This window comes from Cygnus atratus, chromosome 29 (assembly GCF_013377495.2).
Source record: "Cygnus atratus isolate AKBS03 ecotype Queensland, Australia chromosome 29, CAtr_DNAZoo_HiC_assembly, whole genome shotgun sequence".
Lineage (NCBI taxonomy): Eukaryota > Metazoa > Chordata > Aves > Anseriformes > Anatidae > Cygnus > Cygnus atratus.
This window is the reverse complement of record NC_066390.1, coordinates 1,370,773-1,393,942: the sequence shown is the minus strand read 5'-3', so window position 1 is coordinate 1,393,942 and position 23,170 is coordinate 1,370,773. Positions and strand designations below refer to the sequence as shown.

At 53.1% G+C, this 23,170-nt stretch overlaps 2 protein-coding genes across 2 annotated transcripts in view; one reads left to right on the top strand and one right to left on the bottom strand.

The window, feature by feature from the left end:
* Positions 1 to 11,095, top strand: part of SMUG1 (single-strand-selective monofunctional uracil-DNA glycosylase 1) — a 51,607-nt gene extending 40,512 nt beyond the window's left edge. Inside the window, exon 4 of the mRNA XM_050715986.1 lies at positions 11,050 to 11,095. Coding sequence (XP_050571943.1) covers positions 11,050 to 11,095 — 46 coding nt within the window. The remainder of the gene's footprint in view (positions 1 to 11,049) is intronic.
* Positions 11,096 to 18,526: 7,431 nt separating this feature from the next.
* HOXC4 (homeobox C4) lies at positions 18,527 to 19,804 on the bottom strand. Its single transcript, XM_035571739.2, is given in 3 exon segments — positions 18,527 to 18,870; positions 19,359 to 19,380; positions 19,382 to 19,804. Coding segments are annotated over 3 exon segments (789 nt in total).
* Between the last annotated feature and the right edge of the window lie 3,366 nt (positions 19,805 to 23,170).

Below are 23,170 nucleotides of genomic sequence, written 5' to 3'. Positions count from 1 at the left end.
GAACCTGCCGGCAGCCGGGGGCCAAATGCGCGATGCTGTTGGGTACACAGAGCTGTGGGGTTCTCTTAAATGACATAATAGGGCCTGCAGCAATTTTCCCAGCCCCTTTCCCATGGCAGGAGGCCTCCCCCCAGGCAGACCCTCGCCAGCTCCCCCCCAGGCACAGGATACGCCACCCAATCTCTGGGGCTGGGGGGTGGTATCCGGACCCAGCCCAAGCAGGTCGCTCTGAGCAGCCCCAGGTGCTCCCCAGCTGATTTAACCCCCTCATTTTTGGGGGAAATCATCAGAGCATGCCAAAGATGGGGCAGGATGACGAGCCCCCCCTGTAGACCTGGGTCTGCTCTTCCTCCCTCCTGCTTTTCCTTCCTCCTTTCTTTCTTTATTGCCACCTCTCCCCATCCATCTCGCCGTCCCACCGTGCCTTCTTTAATACGCAGCTAACCAAAGTGACAGCAAAATATAATGCCTGCCACCTCACGAATTGAGATGCAGGAGTTATGCCGAGGGCTCGGAGCCAGGGATTAAAGCTCGCCTCCAGCCCAGGCGTGCTGTTTTAAGGAAATTAACGGAGGTTAAGAAGCCACAGGAGGCGTCGCAGCGGGAGCCGGGCGTTTTGGTGGTGATGCCGGGGGGCTGCGGGGCTGGGGAGGGTGCTGAGGATGGGGTGCGAGGCAGCACCACCATGCCCTGGGGCTGTGGGTGCTTTAGGGTCGGGTGTCCCTAGGAGCAGCAGCCTTCCAGGACCTCATGACAAATCCCAAAGGCTGCCGAAATGCAGAGAGAAAAGCTATAGGAAGCCTACAGGAGACCTATAGGAGGTCTATAGGAGACGCCAAGCGATGGGAGGCATGGGGAGGGGTTGGGTTGGGGGTTAGCCAGGGGTGTCTGCCGGGATGTGCGACCTCCCATGAGATTTTGGGGGGAAAAAAACCTGAAAGTTGTCCACTGGGAGAGCCTCACACGTCTATGACGTGTCCTTAAAGGGACGGGTGACTGTGGAGTCTGCTCCTGTCTGAGCTGGGGGGCCCTGGGTGGGCTCAGGGGGTGAACAAGGGGACCCCCACCCTCCTTCACGCCCATAGGTGAACCCACCCAAGTAGCATCCTTGGCAGGGTGACGTCCCCCTGAGCCCCGTCCGTGCCAGGTGACACTGCCTGGGGGGGGCCCAACCGAGCCCCCTCTGCTGATGCACATCCATACGGCCCGCAAGGAGAGTAAGGAAAACAGAAAAAATATATAAACACATAGAAAATATATATAAAAAGTATAGAAACAGTGCCCTACAAAATTGCAGACATCCAGAAACGGGGACATACAGACTCCCCCCCCATCTCTGGCTCCATCCCCAGAAATCACCCCACAACCCCCCCTCTGCAGCTCTGTCCCCGAGGCACGTCTCCGCAGTCGGCACATATATAAGGCTGCCTCTGTGCGGGGTGGTATAGCGATGCTGCACTTTTGGGGCTGGCTGCAGGAACCCACACAACCTCCCCGGGCACCTCTCTCTGCTCACAGGACCAGCACACGCACCTCTATAGGCGTAGATACGTATGGAGGCACATATAGAGACAGGTACATATAGAGAGAGACGCGTAGTTATGGAGGCATATATATATAGAGGCACGTACGTATGGAGGTACATAGAGAGAGAGAGGCACATACATATGGAGGCACATATAGAAGAGAAAGGCACATATAGAGAGACGTACATGTAGAAGCATATGCATATAGAGGCACGTATAGAAGAGAAAAGCACATGTAGAGAGAGACATACATATAGAGGCGCATATATATGGAAGCACATACATGTAGAGGCACATATATAGAAGGCCATGTACATACAGAGGCACATGCATATCGAGGCATATAGAGAGGCATGTACATATGGAGGCACATATAGAGAGAGGCACATACCTATGGAGGCACGTATATAGAGAGGCACACACATATGGAGGCACATATAGAGGCATGTATACAGAGAGGCACACACATATGGAGGCATGTATAGCGGCACGTGTTTAGGGAAGCATGCACATATGGAGTCGACGATGCGCACGGGGACCCAGCTGTTGCACTGGGTGCCAACCACCAGACCCAGGCAGCAATGGGGGGGCCGCATCCTGCACCAGGCCTGGGGAAGGGGGGGGGGGGGGAGCACGGCGAGGCGGCCGCGCACCTGCACACCGCTCGGCGCTGAGCCCGCTTCGTTAGCTCGGAGCATAAATTAGACGTGTGCGCACACACGGGCACGCGCACACACATGCACACGCGCGCGCGCGCTGGCCCAGAAAGCGATTAGCTGCGGCTCAAATTTGCATCTGATTAACATTCCCACAAGGGTTATCCTACAGCCCAGCGCGGGCGGGGGCTCGCTGCACAAACCCATTTGCGGCACCAAAAAACAAAACAAAACAAAACAAAATTTTGGCTGATGCAGGAGGATGAGGCCGGGCTGGGGGTGGGGGAGAAAGGGGTGGGGGAGGAAGAGCGGGGGGCACCAGGGGGATGCAGGCGGGGGGGGGAAATGGCGTCAGGATCTGGCCCCAAGCAGTGGGAGACGCATTGGGAAGCGAGTCACGTCGAGTAATTTATGGTTGATGCTTCTGCGGGAGTTTAAGACCTCGATGCCTTCCATAAACTATTTTACTTGTTTAAAACCCACGGTGGCGGGGACTCAGAAGGAATTCGGGGGTGGGGGGTAGGTTTATTTGGATTTCCCTTGGAAAACAGAGCCGGGGGGGGTGTGGGGGGGATGTCACCCTCGCCCAAAGCCATCACTTGGGGGGGATGTGGGGGGATTTTTGCACCCCGTCTCCTGCCACTGGTACCTGTGCGGAGCCAGGACCCCCCATCCAGGCTGCACTTGAAGAGCAAAGCAATAGGGATGGGGGGGGGGAGCAGCCCCCGAGTCTCATTCTCAATTAGAAAGCCTTTTACACTCTCGAAACGCAGCAGTTGAGAGAGCGAGCGAGCGAGAGAGGCATTTCCAATAGTCACACTTGTCAAGTGAGACCATCTTTTAGCCCTCAGGAACAGCAAATCCCCGTGAACTCTGGGTGAACCAAGATTGAAGCCATAAATCAGCCCTACAAAAGCCTGCTGTTGGATGCGGGTGCCGGGCTCCTACCTTTAACGCTTTCGCGGGCGAAGGAAGGAGGAAAGGAAGGGGGGGGGGGAAATGCAAAAAAAAAAAAATAATAATATACCAATAGCAAAAGTTCAAATTATCTGGGTGGGGTGTGAGGAAGAGAAGGGAGGGGGATGAATCTCTTCCCAGGGTGAAATGAAGCCTCTGAGACCCTCAGTGGGGTGGGGTTGGGTTTTTTTTTGGGGTACTGGGGTGGGAAGGGTGGGGTGTAGCTTGGAGAGGAGGAGGTGGGGGGGTGGGAGGAAGGAAAGGGGTGGAAGGGGAGATGGAGGAGAAAAAAGCATTGATTAGTGAAAGGAAATAGCTGGCGTAATGGATCTGGAGGAGAGGTCTCTTTTGCGGAGGGGCCATCGATCTGCTAATGGGAGAAAGAAAATGGGAGAGAGAAAAATATATAAAAAGCCTATTAAGAAATACCCGGGAGTGTGCACGGCATACAGATGGGCCCTGGGCGAGCCCCGTGGCTATCTGGGACACGCGTGTCCGTGCTCACACGTGTCTGTGTTCACACGTGTCCTTGCACACGCGTGTCCCTGTGCACACGCCAAGGAGGGTCTCGCTCCTTTCAACACCCAACTTCCCCCCTTCCCAAAAAGCAACCCCCCTGCTCTGCATCCCTCCTGCTCTTGGGGCCAAAAAATTAAAATGAAAACAGGGAACTACCACCCAGCTCGGCCCCAGCCACGAGGAAAATTTCCCCCACCCGCGTCCCCTTCTCCCGCGTGCCCCGCTTGGCTGCTCGGAGATGACAAACAATATGATGGATCTGGTTTATGTTAATTCGCAGTGCCCTTTCCTCCAGAATTTAACTGTAAGTTAATGTACACCGGAAACTCCAGCTCGCCGTGCTTTGCTAATGGGCTGAGGTATTAGCTGCTTCTAACGATGCATACAAATGTACTTGTCTCTGTGGGCTGCCCCAAGATTTATGGCTCTTTTGCCTTCTGTAGCTGTAAACAAGGGAGAAAAAAAAGCCAGTCCATGCACCGCTTACTACCTGAAGGAGCCTTAAAAAAAAAAAAAAAAAAAAAACCAACCCGGGCTGGAGGAGGGCGACGACCGTGCGTGCAACTTTCTTTTTTTTCTTTTTTTTTTTTTTTCTTTCCCCCCCTTTTTTCAGGCTGAAAATGCTGGCTGGGAAGCGTAGGGGGGGGGGGTCGCATTTTGCAGCCCGGGTGCGGAGCGCGGCGCAGCTCCGGGGAGCTTCGGGCCGGGGGGAGCGGCCGGGACCCCCCCTCCAAAGCCGCTGGGGATGCTCGGGGGGCGCGGGGGACCTGGGGCAAGGAGCGGAGCTGCGCGGAGGGGCCGCATGGCTTTGGGTTTTAATAAATCCTTTTTTTTCCTTTTTTTTTTTTTTTTTAATTTCTATTTACACAGCGAAAAGCACGGCGCGCTCCCTCTCATTTATTTTTTTTTTTTTTCCTCTTGCAGGCATTCCCGCTGCCCCCGGAAGAGATTGCGGCTTAAAATAAAATAATAATAATAATAATAATAATAAATTAAGAATAAGTAAGAAGAAAGAAAAAAAATCCAAATCGCAGCGAAAAGGAAAGAAAAAAAAAAAAAAAGGAGCAATTTGGGGGAAATCCGCGTTTTCCTCCGGCGGAGATCGGGGCGCGGAGCCGCCGCCGGGTTTGCAGCCGCCGGGCTGGGGCGAAGACGCCGGAGTTTGGGTGCAAATTCCAAAGATTTGGGAAGAGTTGGCTAGCTAGAATTATTGTGTTTCTTGAGCGCTGCGGGCCGGTAGGTGAACGCTGAGAGCCGGGGCGGTTTTGTTGGCGTCTCCGTTGGGTTTGGGTCGTTTTAGGGGCTCCGTGAGGCCCTAAAAATGCGTTTCAGAGGGAAAAAAAAGAAAAAAAAAAAAAAAAAAGGAACCGGAGGAGGGAGGGTTGGAAGCGGGATTCAAAGCCCGGTTAGTTTCCTCCTTGCTTTTATTGTGGCTGTTATTGGCTTTTTAGGAAATGAACTTCGGTTTCTTGGCAGAGTTATGGTTCTCGGGGCATTTCGGAAAGTGCCTTTTATCAGCAGGACATCACTGCGGCTCCATTATATATTATATATATATATACAAGCTTTTTTTTTTTTTTTTAATATATATATATAAAATCAGAAAGCTGCTCGCATTGCACCGAGGGAAAAAGAAAAAAAAAAAAAAAAGGCAACTAAAAACTCACCAAACTACTCCAAGGAGGGGTGGGGACCCGCAATTTTTCCCCGCTTTGCAACCCGGGCTTTGGAGCACGGCTCAAGACACCCTCCTCTCTCCTCCCTCTCTTCGTGGCCGAGCTAAATTTTAGGAAAAAAAAAAAAAAGCAAAAAGAGAAAAGAAAAAAAAAAAAGCCCCGGCCAGCAGCCACCGCCTCAGCCCTTCCCGGCTCGCCGAGCCGCTCGGAGCAGTTTAATATCCATTTAAGACCCAAATCGGTTATTTTCGGCTGGGCAGAACACGCCTCCTCCTCGTTCACATGTTGCCAATTTAATCTGGTCGCTCTTTAGAACCACTTCTATTTTATTATTTAGGGGAAAAAGGAGGGGGGGGGGGGGGGAAGGCAAAAGAACTTGGACGGGGGAAGGAAGCCGAGCCCGTGTGATGGGTCGGAGCCACATGGTGCTCCTTAAAATGTTCGCTTTGAGATTCATAAAATATTTAAAGCCCCGAGTCAAGCCTTTTCTATTTATTGCGGTGTATAATTCAAAATTATCGTGTATTAATAAGCCAATAATGATAATCTCTATAGGAAAAGCATGCTAGTTGTGCTGGTTTTATGGCTGCCCTTATCCTTTCTAATAACCTTTGGCTCGGCTCTGTAATAACTCACCGCCGAATGAGCAATTGCCTGGAGTGCCTTAAATATCTCCCAGCCTTTTCCACACTCCGGACCCCCCCTTTCCCCCCGCCCCAGGCCCCGGGGCTCCCACGTGATCCCCGCCCCGTGCCCAGTTCGAGTCCCCGCTCCTCCTGCTCGGGTATAGTGCAGGGTGCAGTGCGAGGTTTGGGGCTAAAAGTCCTTTCTTTTTCACCCTCCTCCCATTATTATTATTATTATTTACTATTATTATTATTATTATTATTAAGCAAACTTTTGGAGTTCGTTTCCTTTCCAGAAACCAAATCCCTCAACTTGGGAATTCAGGATGGGGATGCAGAACAACTCCAGGACCATGCCTTCAACCCAACCCTGCTCGTTTTCCGTTTTCCTCCGCATTTTTACAAAGCCCAGCTCCTCCAGGGCCTGCCTGGGCCATCCCCACGAGGGGACAACATGCGTGTACAGCACACGCACATGCCAGCACACGTGACACACGCACGCATTCCCTGCACGCGGTGCAGGATCATTGGCCTCCAGCGGCAGCGACTGAGTGCGAAGCAGCTTTTCCACTGAAGTTACTTTTAATCAAGAGCCACCAAGGCCTTTTCCTACAGCTCCCGGGGGGGGAATCGCGGCTGCTGGCGCTTGCAGGGCTTTTTTTAAGAGTTATAGGTAAACACCGGGCACGGCTTCAAAGGCAGCGAGGGGACACGAACCTGCGGCGAAGTCACCTGTGATGGCACGGGGGGGACACACCGAGTCACAGCGGCTCTTTGGTGGGAAAGGGTCGGAAATGGGGTTTTCTGGAAAGCGGTGTGAAATGGGGATTTGGGCCATAAAAAGGGCTGAAAGGTGGATTTATGGCGTTTCTGCCTCTGCAGTGCCTGCCGCGGCCTCCCTGGGCTAATGCACAGCTGCAGGATGCACACCCCTACGTGCACATACGCCCCTACATGTGCAACACATCCCTACGTGTGCAACACACCCCTAGTGTGTGCACAGACACCCCTACGTGTGCAAAACACCCCTACATGTGCACACACCCCTACATGTGCACACACACACAAGGTCCCAGCCCTGGCTCTGACGTGCACACAAATGCATGGCCGCAGCCCCCCGTTGGATGAAACGTGCCCAATTGCACCCCCATGTACAAAAAAAAACCCCTTGTGCATCCCCCAAACTGACCACAGAGCTTTGGCCGTGCACTAGCACAAAGCCAAGATTTTGCACAGACCTTCCTCCCCAAGAAACAGTGCAAAAAGGGCCGAGGTGTCCCTGTCCCCGTGCCCGAAAGCCACGCGTGCAGGCAGCACACCGGTAACACGCAGCCAGGGGCACACGCGCAGAGCACGCACCCCAAAGGCAGAGGTTTCCCCCCCCCCCAAAAAAAATACCCCCCCAAGGTGCACAGTAAGCACAGACCACCATAAACACACACCCTGCAAGGTGCACAGCCAGTGCAGACCCCCCCCAGGGTTCAAATGCAATGAAAATCCCACCCAAAAGTGCACACCCAGTGCACCTCCCCCGGCCCCATGCACGGTGCAAACCCACCATTAATGCCTGCCCCCCCCCCAGACAACCCCATACCCAGGCAGGGGTCTCCTCCAAACCCCCAGGGCCCCCAAACCTCATTTTCCCAAGCAGCAAACCCACCCAGAGGGGTTGGGGGCAGCATCCCCTCTTACCTGGGCCCCTCCCACCACCTACAAGCCCCCCCCCCCCCCCCCAGTGTAAAGGCAGGCCAGCGTTGCTGGTGATCTTGGGCCTTTCTCCAATAAAGCCTGACCTCTGGGTGCCCTTCGGTAAAATATGCAGGGAGACAAAGCCCCAGCCCCCCCGCAGGGCTGCCGGGAGGGGGGGGGCACCATCCCCAGCCCTCCCTGAGAGGCCTCGCTGCAGCTTTTTTAGGGGGGAGATGGGGCTCGCAGCACCCAGCCTGGCCCCCCTCCCGGTGCCTGTGCAAGGCGGGGGGGAGGGGGGGGGGGGGCACAATCCTGACCACTGCACCCTGCTGGGGCTGAACAAGCCCCCCCAGTGCCCCAGGCTTGCACTGGGTGCTTGCACTGGGCTCAGCACCACTGTGAGCTGCTCAGCAACACACGTGCACACACACGTGCCAGACATATTTGCACACTGGTCACACGTGTGTGTGCATACGTGCCCACCGCAATGCACAGGTATGTGCATGTGCACCGGGCATGTGTGTGCGCACACTGATGACACACTCAATGGCACCCATTTGTGCATGCAAATATGCCCAGCAGCTGTGCGCAGAGGTGTCATACACACCACTGGGTGCACACGCGTGCATGCACACACGTGCACAGGTATCACTCTCCTGTGTGCAAACACAGATGCTTCCAGAGGCCTGGAAAAATAGATTTAAATTTAAAAGGCCTGGAAAATATTAAATTAAAAGGGGACCTAAACTGACGCATTCAGGGCAGGGCAGGGTGAGCAGTGATGGCCTCGGACCCTTGCTGGAAGCACCGTGTCCGTGCCAAGAACTGGGTCATTATTTTGGCCCCACGGCATCATGAATGGGGATGGAGCCTTGCAGGGATGCGACCACCTCCGCTGCTTGTGATCCCTCTGTGGCGAGGGTGTTTGAGCAACGCTTGGTGCCTCTGTGCTGCTTCTCCCCACATCTTCCACGCAAAGCCTCTCCAGGCTCTGATCTCACCAGGTTCGGCCCAAAGCAGGTCTCAGATCACCTTTATTCTAGGAGAAAACCCAAGCCCTGAATTAAGGGCATCCACTCAATAGCGTCCCAGCCCAGCCTCATCTTTGGATGGGAAATTTGGATGCTCACCGTGGCGCTGGGGAAATGCTGGGGGATGCAACCGCACCTCGATTTTCTTCCCCCTCGAGTTGTAACCAGGGCTGGAAAAAAAAAAAAAAAAAGGGAAAAAAAAAGAGAAAAAGAAACCAACCACAAACCCCGCTCCTCCAGCAGCAGCAGCACAATATGGTAGGTGAATGTGTTTGGCTAATCAAGATAAATATTGTATGCATCGCAGGAGCGTGGCAGGCCCTGCTAACGAGCAGAGGGGAGGCCGGGGGAAGCGGTGCTGGGTTTGGATGCTGCGGCTCTGCATCGCCATGGTTACTGGGGGTTAGAACAGCCACATCTCCCCCCTCCCCGAACCCCTTCCCAGCTCCAAGGGGTGCAGGGGGGCTGCACCAGCCAGGCCAACCTCGCCCCCAAAGCCTCCTGCAGGAAAGCCGGGTGGAAAAATAAGCAAAATTCAGGCTTCGGGAATATAGAGATTTTTTTTTCCTTGGGGTGTTTTTGAGGATTTTCCAAACCAGAGCAAACACATCTCCTTTTTTTTTTTTTTTTTTTTTTTTGGGGGGGGTGGGTAGAGGAAGCTATTATAGGAAACAATGGATTCCATCCTGGCTAATTGTCTCCAGGCTTTTGGTGTGAGAACATGCCTGGCACATGCGGATGCACTGAAGAGACGAAGGGTTGTTGGGGTGCCTGCCCCCACTTCTCTCCCTTCCCTCCTGCCCCTCCTGGGGGCCTTGCCCTGGGGATTTGCCCCATCTTTCCCCCCCCCCAGTAGAAGCAGAGATGCTGCAATGGTGGTGGTGGGGGGGGGGGTGCTGCATTTTATATCGCTCCATGCTGCAGCTCCCCGGAGAAGGGCGAAGGCGACGGGTCCCAGCCAGGGAGCTGCTGAGCTCCAAAGGGATCAGGTGGGAAGCGGAGAGAAAATTGGGGTTGAAGCATGGGAAAAAAGGAGGGGAATCGAGCACAGGCCTGGCCGGTGTGATGAACAGCGAGCCGGGGCGCGGGGGGAGGGAAGCGTGCTTTAAAACATCTGCTGCCAGGGTTATAAAGCAGTTGGATTTACAGCTTGCCTCCGCCAGACACCCATGCGGAGCCAGCTCAAGGAATCCCCGCTTTGCAATGGGGGAAGACGGGCAGCATGCACACCCGCACGCGGCCTGTCCCCGTATCAACACTACGGGGCCAGGAGGGTCCCCAAATCTGGGTGGCACCTTGGAGGGGGGCACCCTGCATCCAGGTGGCACCTGGTGCACAGCTGCAGTGCGCCCTAGGGCGACGTCCCACATCTGGATGGCCCCGTGGTGGCAGCACGTCTGGGCAGCGTCCGAAGGTGGCCCCTGTGATCCGGGCACTGCCCCACATCTGGAGAGCTAAGCAAGCTGGCACCGCACTTTTGGGCACCCCACAAAGGGTTGAGCCCGACACCCAGACCCCCCCCTCCTCTGCTGGACACTGCAGGGGGCATCGGCGCACATCTGGATACCTCCATATGGTAGCGCTGCCCCACATCTGGATGCATTCCCCCCACCCGGACACCCTCCCTGTAGCAGCACCCGCAGCAGGACCCAAGGCTGGGTGCCCCAGAAAAGCGTCTCCCCACATCTGGGCATCCTCCCAAAGCAGCACCCCACATCTGGGCATCCTCCCACATCTGTCCGTCCCCCCCCACACACACACACACGTGCGCGCGTGTGTGCCCGAGCCGTTCACTGCAGTCAGGTTTCTCTCTGCTCCTGACCTTTCTGGGGACCTTCCCACTCTTATCTACCCATATTTGGGAAAAAAATGTTTCTTCCCTCCCGGGAAGATGCTTTCCAGATAGCGGAGGTGTTTGGATTAACCGCCCACCACCCCGCGCCCTGCGTCCCAGGGCCCCGCAGGGTGCTGCAGTGCGGGCACGACGCTCCTGAAAAGCCCCAAACCCCCCAAAAATAATGCAGGGGGGGACTTTTAGGGCTCTGCCGTGCCCTATTCATCCCTCAAAGTTAGGCTGCGAGGTCTGATCCCTATATTTTCAGAGGGGAGGTGAGAACCCCCCCTTCCTTCCCATTGCTCTGCATTTCTCCCCCTACTTATTTCCCCTCCTGCGTTTCTTTCCTTTAAAACCTCTTTGATTCGTTTTTATTTTAAGATAAGGAGGGGATTTTCCCGGGATTATCTTCTTTTTTTTTGTGAAAAAATAATAAAAAAAAAGAGCGAGCAGGAAAAAATCAGCAATATACTCACACGTTTTCCTAAGGGGGTAAATGGCATTAACTGAACATTTGCCTTTTCCTTCCCTGCAGCTGGATGCAGTCCGAGGATGGAAGAAAAACTTTTCCCTGGGTGTAGCCGTGTGCACCCGGACATGCACGCACACATGTGTACGCAAAAACATATTTAGAGCTCCTTAAATTACACAAATGCATGTCTAATTACGTCTCCGCGCAATTACGTCTCCGCAAACGCTGCTGCCCATTAGCGCTAAATGCCCCACGTATTATTGCTAATAAATATTTTCTAATAATTAAAGATGCTCCTGGAGTGCTGATGCGTTTTTTAAGCCCAGCCGGGAGAATCCTGAAGCTGGCCCCGAAGGTGTTTCCGTCCCCCCCCCCCCGCCACGACACCGGCCCCGACCCCCAAATGTTATCGGCAGCAAACTTGCTCGATGCGGCCAAGGCAGAGGCCAGTCCCGGCGGCTTTTTTTTCTGATTTTTTTTTTTCCCCAATTCAGAATGAGCTAAAAAAAGCCTTTTTTCGGCTGCAACGTGGCATCTGCCCCTACGCTAAGTTGGCAGCCGGCGGGGGCGGCAGGGAAGCTCCAAGGGATGGGGAGATGGGGCAGAGCCCCCAAGCCCCCTGCCCCAACCTCAATCCAGACCCGCCCCCCAGCCACTTTCACCCCCCAACTCATTTTGGGAACGGAAAGGGATAGGGCGAGACCCCCCCTGCATGAAATCCCTCCAGCCACCATGGCAAAAAATATATATATTCATTATTTAATATATTGCAGATTTATATATATTTCCTTTTTGCCCCCTGAAATGAGGGTTGGGGGAGGATCGGGGTTTTTCTCAGCCCCCCCTCCCCCGGCTTCGGCACCCGCAGGAGCTGATTTCTCCCCAGCAGGCTGCCCCCCCCGCCTTGCCCTGCGCCAATTCACCTCCACGGCGGTGAATCACCTCCAAACTACGGGGAGAAATCATTAAAAACCTGCTAAAATCCCACAAATCCAAATAAAAGCCCCCGCGTTAAATCCCGGCTCGCAGCCCCCTCCCACACGCACACCCCCACCCCTAGCTCCTGTCCCCAAAATTTGAGGACAGACCCATCAAATTGAACCTGCCGGCCAGGGGCTGGTGGCCGCCCCCGCCCCAGCCCCCCCCAAAAAAGCCCCTTTTGTCCTGCTGTCCGAACCGGGGTCATGACCCAGCTGCTGCAGAGCCAACCTGGACGTAAACACTTTATGGGCTCTTCTTTAAATATTTAGAGGCACTTCAAGGAACCTGGGGTGGGTTTGGGGCTGGGAAGATTTCAGAGTATCTGGGATTTGAGACGTTTGGGATTTTTTTTTTTCTTTTTCTTTTTCTTTTTTTTTTCTTATCTCGCGTCCTCTGCAAAACGCCGCTGCTCATCCCTGCGCCCTCCTCCAAGATTAAATCCGCGCAGGGGGAATAAAACGCAGGGAATGCCACGCGTGGTGGGGGATTTAAACGCGGGGGGTGTTTAGGGTTTTAGCCTCGGCGGTGCTTAAAAAAAAATCCCAAGGGATGGCAGAGTTGGGGCTGCAGAGAGCCACGCGTGTCCGGGTACCTGCGCGATGCAGGACACGCGTGGGTGTCCCCGCTTTTATTCCTCCCCGGGCACCTCAGCTCGCAGCTCCCTGCCTTGTGTGACTCTAATTGTCCCTATAAAAATGGGGGATAATTATAAATTATAATTATGAATGCATCTCGCCGGATTTCTCCGCCTGCCCATGCTCGCTCAGTGGTCCCTATAAATAAATCCATATGTGCTGGCTGCGTGCATGGCTGGGCATGGCTAAAAGTGCACCCGCGGCCGCACTTTTATTTAATAGTCCCCGATTTTGGGGGGGCCAATGCGTCTTCGGAGGGGTGCCACCCCCCCACCCCCCGGCACACGGCCCAGCACTGGGGGCTCCCCCCGCAGTTTTATTTCCAGGGGAAAGTTGGGAGTAGAAATCCTCAAGCTGCCAGGTTAGCACTAAAAATTAAAATAATAATAATAATATCTTTAAAAAAAAATCCTCGAATTCCCGACTCTCGACCCACTTTCAGCTTGTTTAAGTTCCCGATTCTGTAATGACGGAATTAACTGGGGAGAGATGCCGAGAGGGGGGTGAAGGTGCGGGTTTTTTTTGGGGGGGGTGGGCTGCTATAAATCACCCCTCCTTTCCCACCTTCGGGTGGGCGCCTTCCGCTGCTCAAATCCGTGTTTTATGGCTGCGGGGGGGGGGGGGGGGGGGGGATGTTTGGGCCCCCGGGCTGTTCTGCCGGTTTTCACCCAAACTGGTGGTGCTGCTGAAGGCAAGGGGGTGCGCAGCACCCCCAGGTAAGCCGGGGGGGGCACAAGAGCCCCCAGAGCTGGAGCTGGGCGCTGAGTGGCAGCTGTCAGCAGAGCGGAGCCGGAGCTGGCAAAAGGAAACACATGGAAAAGGATAAAAGTTTGGGGGAATGCTTTGGAAAAGCCCCCTGACAGCCCCGGCGGGAGAAAGGGGAATTTTGTGCCCGAGCAGCATCGTTTTTCCCGGGTGCTCCTTCCTCTTCCTCGCGGGGCAAGGTATCAAAAAGTGTCAGCAAAGCATCAAACTCCTCGAAAAGAAGGGGAGGGAAAAAAATCCCAAATCCGCGGGTGAAGCTATTTTTAGTGCGAGAGTTTCGGTAGCAGCTGAAGGATCTGGAGCAAAGGTTTAAGAGGAAAATAAAAAACAAGTTTCCTTTGGGGGATACAGCTAAATATTCCTTCTGGCGCAGGGAGCGCTCCCACCTCTCCCCTCTGCTGCATCCCAGCGTATCCATTACATGGCTCGGGAAATTATGCGATACATATGTTGGATTAGAGAGCAAGGAAAATGTTAATTAAGACATGGGAAGAAAAGTTAATCATTTACAAAGCAGTATTTAATTCCCTACACAGAAAGGGATGATTTATTTATTTACCTATTATTTATTTTGCTCACTCCACAAGCCTGGAGCTTGTCCCATGCACATCTATTTTCCAAGAAAAAAAAATCACCCCAAAACACTACCAGCACGCTTTTTTTTTTTTTTTTTTTTTTTTTTCCCCCTTTAAAAAGAGACGAATCCGGCTGCACTGAAGCAAACACCCAAACAGGCAGGAAGAGGTGATATTTGAAAATTGCTACCAGCATCCCCACCGCGGCTGCTGGCTGTTTGGAAAGGAAATCCGAGTCTTTCACTTAAAAAAAAAAAAAAAAAAATCCCCAAATGTTTAGCTTGGTACCTTGCCCATCAAAATTAATCACGGCGACAGATTAGGAAGTACATAAAACTATATCTCTGGATAATGATATACGAGAGCACAATAAATAAAAGTTGCACGTTGGAGGTGCTGTCAGGGCCGGGGCGAACCAGTAACTCACTCGTTTAACCCCGGGTGCGTGTTTGCCTTTTAATCCCAATTAACGCCGGGGAGGACGAGTTTGCAGCTCCGGAGCCGGCTGCCAGAGCACCCGCAGCACAGCCCCGGGGCAAAGCGGGGGAATCCCGCACGAAAATGAAAAGGAAAGGGGGAAAAGTTCTCCTCCGGCCGCAGGCACCTCGCTGGGGGCCGCTTATCGCCCCGCAGCATCTCTGCAGCTCTGATTTTTCCTTTCCCGTTTTCTCGCCGCCTCGGCGTACAAAGACTTCCTGGCGGATTCATTTATTTATTTATTTTTAATTATTATTTTTTTGCCCCTTTTCTGGCCACTTAAGCCCTTCGCAAAACGGCTTCCCCAGCCCTCCTGCAACCCGGGTCCTTCGCGAAGCTGCTTAAAGAGAGGGGAAAGCGAAATCCAGCTCGGGGCTGCGGAAGGAGCCGCTGCAACTTCGCGGGCAACTTCCAAGCAAATTGGGCTCCAGGAACATGAAAGAGGCAAAAGAAAAGCAACCGAACCCAAACTGACCTCAGCTCTTAGGCTGAGCCCCCAGAAACACGTCGGTGCTGGGAGTTTTATAGCCCCGTATCAAAGTAGGGGGAATTATCCGAGCAGGAACAATGCAGCAGCCGGGTAGGGGGGACACATCCTGCAGCAGAACCTAAAGGTGCCAGGGCCAGCCCTGGGCCCTATAGCCTGGGGGTGAGCAACCCCTGCTTCCTCGAGGGGGGGGACACCTTCCTTACAGCCGTCTGGCTGGCTGTCCGGCCGGTTGTCCATCTGCCCCCCCCCACCCCACCCTGCCCACCTCTGCCCACCTCGCCCTGCAGCAGCCCCTTTCCCAGCCCACCCCAAAACCTCTGCTCCTGGTCACATCCCAATAAACCCCCCCATTACAAAATAAAATAATAATAAAAAAGAACTTTCCGGGGCTCACTTTTTGCTCGGGATTGGTTACGTTATATTATTTTATTATATTTTTTTTTATTTTATTTCTTTTATTTCTCTTTTTCTTTCTTGTTTTTTTTTTTTTTTTTTCCTTTTACTTACGTGGCTGGGAGCGCTCCTGGGCCAGCCGGGAAGCGGAGCAGCACTGGAGGAAAAGAGGGAGAGAAGTTTGGCCGCCACTTCCCCCTTCTCTCCCCTTTTTCTCCCGGCTTATTTCGGAGAGGAGACAATGCCACAACACGCACCGCGTCCCCCCCCCCCGGTGCTCGAAAACCCACAAAGCCGCTCACCAGCGCTGCTGCTGCCTCTCAAGCTGGGGCCGCAGACACAGAGGGAACACGGGGGGAGAGGCAGCGGGTCAGGAGGGCTCCGGGGTCAGCCTCCTCGCCTCCAAAGGAGCTGCTGGCACAGAAAAGTTGGCCTCTCCATGAACCCAGTTTTCCCGTTTACCCCAACTTCAATAAAGTTTCTTTCAGCCTCCCTCCATGGAGGCGTCAAGAGGCTGCGAAGGGACAGGGCGGCTGGGGCTGCTGGCAGCCAGCAGCTTTTTTTTTTTTTTTTCCCTCCCCCCCCCCACTTCTCCCTTACACCCCTCCAGCCCTATGTTTTAAATTTATTTTTCATTTTTCCCCCACCTCCCTCGCCTTGTGTCACGGCCAAGTGCCGGGGCTGGGGTGGGTGGCGGGGGCAGAGCGATGCCAACAGGGACAGGGGCGCTGCTCCCCCCCCCGGGTGCCACCCCCACACCCCTCCCGAGAGCTAGCTGGGAGAAGTAGGGGGGCAGCACCCCCAGTAACCCCCAAACCAACCCGCAAACTCCTTTTCCTCCCCCCAAACAAGAGGGAGAAATCCCACTTTGGGGCCATGCTGCTTCCTCCCCATCCTCCTCCAGCGCTCCCCCCCCCATCACCCAGGGGGCTGGGGGGAGCTGAAATTTGGGGAGGGTGGGGAGGGATTGCACCCTTTTCTCCGCAGCTTTCCTGCTGTTTCAAACCTCCCTCTCTCCCCTCCCTGGTGCCTTTTTTCCACCACCTTTTTTTTTCCCCCCCTCTCTGCTTTGATTTCCTGTCTGTCCAGGAGGATATTAAAAATAAACCACGGCACGGGCCGAGCCTCGGGGTGCTGTTTGCCCATGGTCTTTTGACTGGGTTTCTTTTTGGAGGGGTCTGGGCTTTCTCGGGCTTCCCCGCCTGAGATGTGCGGGCTGGGATCTGGCTCGGAAGAGCAAAAATCCCAACCGGCTCCTCACGGGTCCCTGCTTTGGGCAGGAAACGTTGCAGGAGGAGTAATGGAGCCCTGCCGAGGTGTTTTATCTTCCCAGCCTCGTCCCTATATTAATATCACTAAAGCAGGATGTTAAAAAAAAAAATAGCTGATGAGCTTTACATACAAACTCCCCAGGATAAATTACAACCTTCGCTTCATCCCTTTAAAGATCCGCGTCCCCCAGCTATCACAAAGGGTTTGGAGCCCGTGATTTGTTTAATGGCAGCTTAAATCGATTTTGGAGAGAGAGAAAAAAAATAAACTAAAATGAAATAAAGCCAGAGGAAGGTGGCTGCCAGGCTGCTTTGCCCTCAGCCCGTCCCAGGCCTCGCTCCACAGCCCCTGGGCTTTGCAGCAGGGACCTGAGCAAACTTCCCAAAGCCAAGGCCTAAAAAAGGGGGGGGCCAGCCCCAGACCCCCTCCAGGCCCCCCTGCCCTGCCTGGGAAGCATGGACCCTCTGCACCTTCTCCTAAAATCCCCCCTTGCTGCCAATTTGCATGCTTCCTCCAAAGGCCAGGAGCGATGAATTACAGTTATTAGCACTATTACTAGAATTATTCTCATTATTGTTATTGTTATTATTATTATTTAACAGCCTTTTCATTGCCTCTCCAAATTCAATAGGACCTCTTGGCTTTAGGGGCTGAACGAGTCAACAAGAGCACACCACGACAGCAAAAGAAAATAATAATCATCATCATAATAATAACAATAATAATAATAACACACAGGAGAAAACTTCAAAGCAGGGAGAAGAGATAAAAATAGACAATTTTACGTTGGGTGGGAAGAAAATAAAGAGGTATGAATGGAAGCTAGCCCCAATCCACAGCACTGCCCTTGTCTGAAAACCAGATTTATTTTTTTTCCCCCATATTTACAGGTTGGGAGGGTCTGAGATTTAAAGTCACTGGCCACGTCGTGATGTCATAAAATCTGGAGTACAGAGTTATCGTTATGTTTGCTTAAACTTAACTTAAGCAGTAACTGGTGCACATGGGATCCATTGCACATCGTCCCAGCATTTTATTATCCTTATTACTATTATTTTGGGGCGGGTTAGGGGGGAGATGTGAGGATAAAATAAGTCACCAGACATAAAAGTAAAACTAATTCACACTGACTGGTTTATTGAACACTGGGACTTTCACATACACACTAAAACTCTTTATTGCAAGTTTACAATGATCATGTAAAATCAGTCCAAAAACACAAATAACCACGACAAAAAAAACTAGCTACTGACTTTTTAAAACCTTCTTCTGCTTTTATTTTTTAAATATGTCACTCTTTCTTTCTCTCTCTCTCTCTCTCTCTCTCTTTTTTTTTTTTCTTCTCAATTTCTCAGCAAAGACTCGTCCACCCTTGTGTGCTGTTTCGTATCTGGTTTTTGTTTGTGGGGTTTTGTTTTTGTTTTTTTTTTAAATCGTGATTTTTTTAAGCTTATTTCACATTTCTACAAAAGAACTTCATAGCTCCTTCGCTCATTGTGCATTTGTAATGCGGAGGGAAAATATACCTACATTCGCCTGTTTTTTGTTTGTTTGTTTTGCCGTCAATATTATTCTCATTTCTTCATTAAATTCATCTAAACAGAACATTTACCTCTTCCTCCCCACCGCCCTCCCCCTCCGCCCCCCATCCCCCCGGCTTTAAAAAATAAATAAACCCCTGAAATGGCGTAAAAAAACCTGCAGGTACAGACACCTGGCCTCATGCTATCTGACATGCATCTACAGCCCGTGGTCTTGGGGAGACCCATTGTTTTTTATACGCGCCGAAAAATAATAATTATTATTATTATCATTTAAAAAAAAAAAAGAAAGAAAGAAATCGAACCTACGAGGGAAAAGGGGAGGGAGGGGGGGAACGGAACCAAAATATATATATATATATATTAGCTTCTATAAATAATCCAGAGTCATTTGTGGGCGGGTGGGGGTGTTTATAACCTGGTGATATCCTCCGGGCGCGGGTCCTGCGCGGCGGCGGGGGGCAGCTCCTCGCCCCCGGCCGTGCTCGCCGGGGCGGCGGGGGGGGGCGCCGCGGTGGCCGCCGCCCGCACTTTGGTGTTGGGCAGCCTGTGGTCTTTTTTCCATTTCATCCTCCGGTTCTGAAACCAGATTTTGATCTGCCGCTCGGAGAGGCAGAGGGAGTGGGCGATCTCGATGCGCCGCCGCCGGGTCAGGTACCTGTTATAGTGAAACTCCTTCTCCAGCTCCAAAACCTGCTGCCTCGTGTAGGCTGTCCGGGAGCGCTTGGGCTCGCCTCCATTGTAATTGGGATTCACTGGAAAGGAGGGAAAAAAAAAAAAAACACAAGGAAAATTAGCATGAATGGAGAGAGGGACGGGGGAGAGGGAGAGAGGCGACTGGAGGAGCCGGGAGAAGAAAGTAATAGGCTAAATAGGTAATAAAGAACTTTGGGCAGCTCAAGAGTTTCTATTCTAATAGGAAGGGGTTTCCCTGGCTCAAAAGACTGAATTATTTATGCACCCCTTACAAAGCTTTCGGAGTTTCACACATACATAACAGAACGAGCCACATGGCTAAGGCTGCCCACAGTAGCTCGGCTATAAAATTTATGGTGGGTGTAATTACCCATTCGGAGTCGTAAATCCAGTTCAATTGTGCTAACCCAAAGACTCTCATGGAAGGGAAGGAAATAAAAAAAAAAAAAAAAAAAAAAAAAAAAGGAGAGAGGAGAGAGCGAGCGAGCGAGCATGGTGTGAAAATAAGAGAGCAGAGAGACAGAAGAGGAAAATAAAAGTTGCATACCAGTACTGACGTGGATTTTTTTTCATCCAGGGATAGACTATGGGTTGTTTGGAAGCTGTGCTGTTAGGATGGTCGGGGTTTGGCTGGTTGCAGGCTGGAGGGGCTGGGGAAGGAGTGGTGGAGGAGGTGGAAAGAGCAGCCTGCTCGCAGAGCTGCTGTGCTTTCTCTGAGAGGTGTTGGCCTCCTGGAGTTTGCCCGTGTCCCCTTTGGTGCGCGGCCGGGTTGCCGGGAGCTTGGATACTACCGCAGCTGAACTGGCGGTCGGGGAAGGAGGGTCGTGGCACGGGGTACAGCTCCTGGTGGTGATGCTGGTAGCTGGACTCCCTTGTCCGGCTATAATATTCCGGACTGTGGTCTGGGATGTAATTATTTTGCGAATATTCCTCGCATGGAGGAAATTTCGGATCGATGTAGTTAGAGTCCATCAAATAAGAGCTCATGATCATTAATTTCTGGAGTGGAAAATAATTTTTCTCGCTTTGTCGTTTTTCTGCTCCATAAAGCCCTCCTACTAGCTGGCGACCCCGTAAAGTTACTTTCACCATGTGACTCCCCCGGCCAATCACACCCGCCAGCCCAGTCCCCGGATAAGGAACCAAAAGCTTTTGCAAAATGTACCCAAATTGGGGGGGGGACGACGGGAGTGGGAGTGGGAGAGAGGGCAAGGCTCGGGGTGCACTGCTCCGGCCGGGGGAGCCCGGGGGGGAAGCCCCTTGGGGCCCCCCCCCGGTGTTGTGGGGTGGGAGGTGGGGGCGTGGGAACAATGGGGGACCCCACAAAGGGAGGGGGGGGGGGCGGAGGGGGAATGTGGGGGGTTGGGGCTGAAGGGTGTCCCCCCCACCCCGGAATGTGGGCTGGGAACAACGAGCCCCCTCCGGATATGGGGGTCATGGTGTCCTGGCCGGCACTGCATTGACCCTGCAGCCCCCCCCAAAAAAAAATCCTGTCCCCCTGCAGCCCCCAGCTCCTTCACACACACCCCTATCCCTTATCCCCGCCCGGGGAGGGGACAGGGCATTCCGGGGGGGGTTGTCCCCACCCCCCCTCCCAGCCACCTCCACTCCAGATTGGAAAGGGTTAAGCACTGCCAGCATCTTTTTTTGGGGGGGGGGGGCACAAGTTACCTGCAAGGTAGAACCGGGCGTGCAGATCCCACGGGTGTTAGTGACCCTGCTTTAAACCAGGGGCGTGCAGGGACACCCCCTCCCCCCCCGCCTACACAAACAGGGACCCCCACGACCCCCCCCCCTGCAGACAGCAGGGGGGACCCCTCCTCGTGCTCCCCAAATTCCCTCCTCCTTGCTGAGCCCCACCACTTTGGGAGCAGAGAGGGGTTTTGGGGGGGGTGGCATCCTGCTTTCCCCTCGACCCTGGGTGCTGCAAGTAGGGGACACCCGGGGGGGGAGGGGAGGGGGGACACGGGGTGACCCCCCCCCCTCCCCACGCGTGTGCAACACACGCGTGTGCACACCCAGGCCGCTTTGCCCTTGCACCGGGCATTTTACCTGCTGGCCCTCAAGCTGGGGGGGGGGGCTCCTGAGGATTTTTTTGGGGGAAAAAACTAGAGGGATGAGTTAAAAATGGCTCCCAGCGCCCAGCTGGCAGCCCGCAGAGCCGCCCCGGGCAGGTTAGGGAGCTGCAAATGGATGTCAACATTTTGGGAGGGTTGTAGCTCCCTCAATTAGGGCTTTTTATCTACGGCTCGCCCTAAAGAGAGGGGCAGAGAAGGGAGGTGGGGTATTCCCTCCTTGTGCTTGATAACAATTATAGTTGAAAATCATAGCTTGCAGGGCATTGCCATATTTTACTTGATAACAATAAAAGTGACACATAAAGTTAACTGTTTATGTTTTATTTATTAGACTAAATGTGCCAGCGGTGTCGAAGGCTTTTGGCTGGTTGTTACAGCTTTTTATGGGGTTGTAAAACGCCATAAATCAGTCACTGCGAAATGGTCGGGGCTCTTTGTGCTCTTGGCTGAGAGTTGTGTTTGCGGTAGCTGCTGTTTCTTCTGGAGATGAAAAGTAATAATGGGATTTTATTTTGATTATTATCACCCACCCCCCCCCCCCTCCCCGCTCCCCAATCATCGCGGTGATTTCGCTCTACCTTTTTAACAAGCCCGCTCCGGCGCTGCCCTGGCAAACGGCAAACGCTGCTTTGCACTTGAATAACTACCTTTTAAAATGACATCAGCAGGATTTGAGGATTTAATTAGAACCGCTGCAATTAAAGGGAATCAAAGGAAAGCACAACTTTCCAAGGCTCTGGCATCGCCCATATATTCCCCTAGAGACGAATTTGTGACTTGGAGACGCTCACACAAATTCGAGCCTACAGGGTACATATAGGCGACGGGAGGGCTGGGGCCGGGGCTGCGGGCTGGGGGGGCGGCTGGGCCCCCCCAAAAAAAGCCTGCCCCGGCCGGGGGGGCTCTGGGGCAGGGGGCAGAGGCCGCTGCTGGACCAGGTTTGGGACCCCCGCAGGCACGGGATGCGCCTGAGCCCCCCGGCTGAGCCCCCCCAGACACCTCCCCCCCCAGGCAAGCCCCGTCTGTATTTTGCACCCCACCCCCCCCACCCCCCCCGGCCCCGGAATCCCTCGTTTGCTCGCTTTATTGTTGCCGAGCGTTTATGGGGTTTATTGGCAGCTGATTTGCAGGGCTTGACTAATTGCTTGCCCCGTGCGCTGACAAAGCGTGCTCCTTCCTCAAGTTGTAAATCCAGGACTTGCACAGGGACACGCTGCAGATCTGGAGCAGCAGGTACAACCCCGGCTCTTCCCAGAAGAGATGGGGACCGAAGGGGGATGGGAGCTGCGAGGCTGGGAAAAAGACATGAATAGAAATGTATTCCGGAACCCAAAACATTGATTTAAATATCTCCAATAAATTCCTTTTCTCCAGCTATACTTCATTCTGCCCAAACACCTCAGACTCATGCAGGGTTTTGACATTTATAGTTCAGACTGATGCAACAACTTTATTCCAAGGCTGAGGGAATATTGAATAAAGATGGAGAGTTAATAAAGTAATTTTTACCTACGCACATCCTTCCCCCCACCCCTTGAATATATGGTTTTCAATAAGCACCAGCAGAATAAATAAATATCCACAGGTAGTTCTCTTAAGGATATGCTGGGTGGGTTTGTTTAAAAAGCAGAATAATCCGCGAAACAAACCAGCAGCAATCAAAGCATTACAAAATCCGAGGCGTGAAGGTCACCAAACGCATTCCTGCCGCTGTCCAGCCCCAAACTCCCAACTCCTTCGCCAGTGGGGGGGGGCGGAAACACAACTTTATTTGCCCCGGCTGCCTCCCCCCACCCGCGGACTCCCCCTAAAATTCTGGGTTATGGAGCCCTCCGCAAGGACCGGCTCCTCCAGCCCTCTCTTGCCGTCCTCCATTCATCCTGTGTGTGTGTTCGGGGGGGGGGGGGGGGGGGCCTTGCCCCCGATGTCTTACAAGTGCACAAAAAATCCTATTTTCCCCCTCTCTTTGCTTGTCTTTCCACACCACTCCCCCCTTTGCCTTTTTGCCTGGAGTTTAGAGCTCCAAGTATCTGGAGGATTTTTATTTTTTTAACACCTTTTTTTTTTTTTTTCCCTTTTTTAAAATTGTTTTCCCCTCTCCGTAAAAATAAGTCTGCGGGGACGTGTGAAGAATAGTTGTACAAGAATCTGGCTCTTTTGTCTATAAAGCAGCCCTCCCACCACTCTCCATCCCTCGTCCCCCCACCAGCACCGTGCCGATGAACACTTCGGGAGTGACAATACCGAGAGCAACGCAGCACCTCGGCAGAAAAAAAAAAAA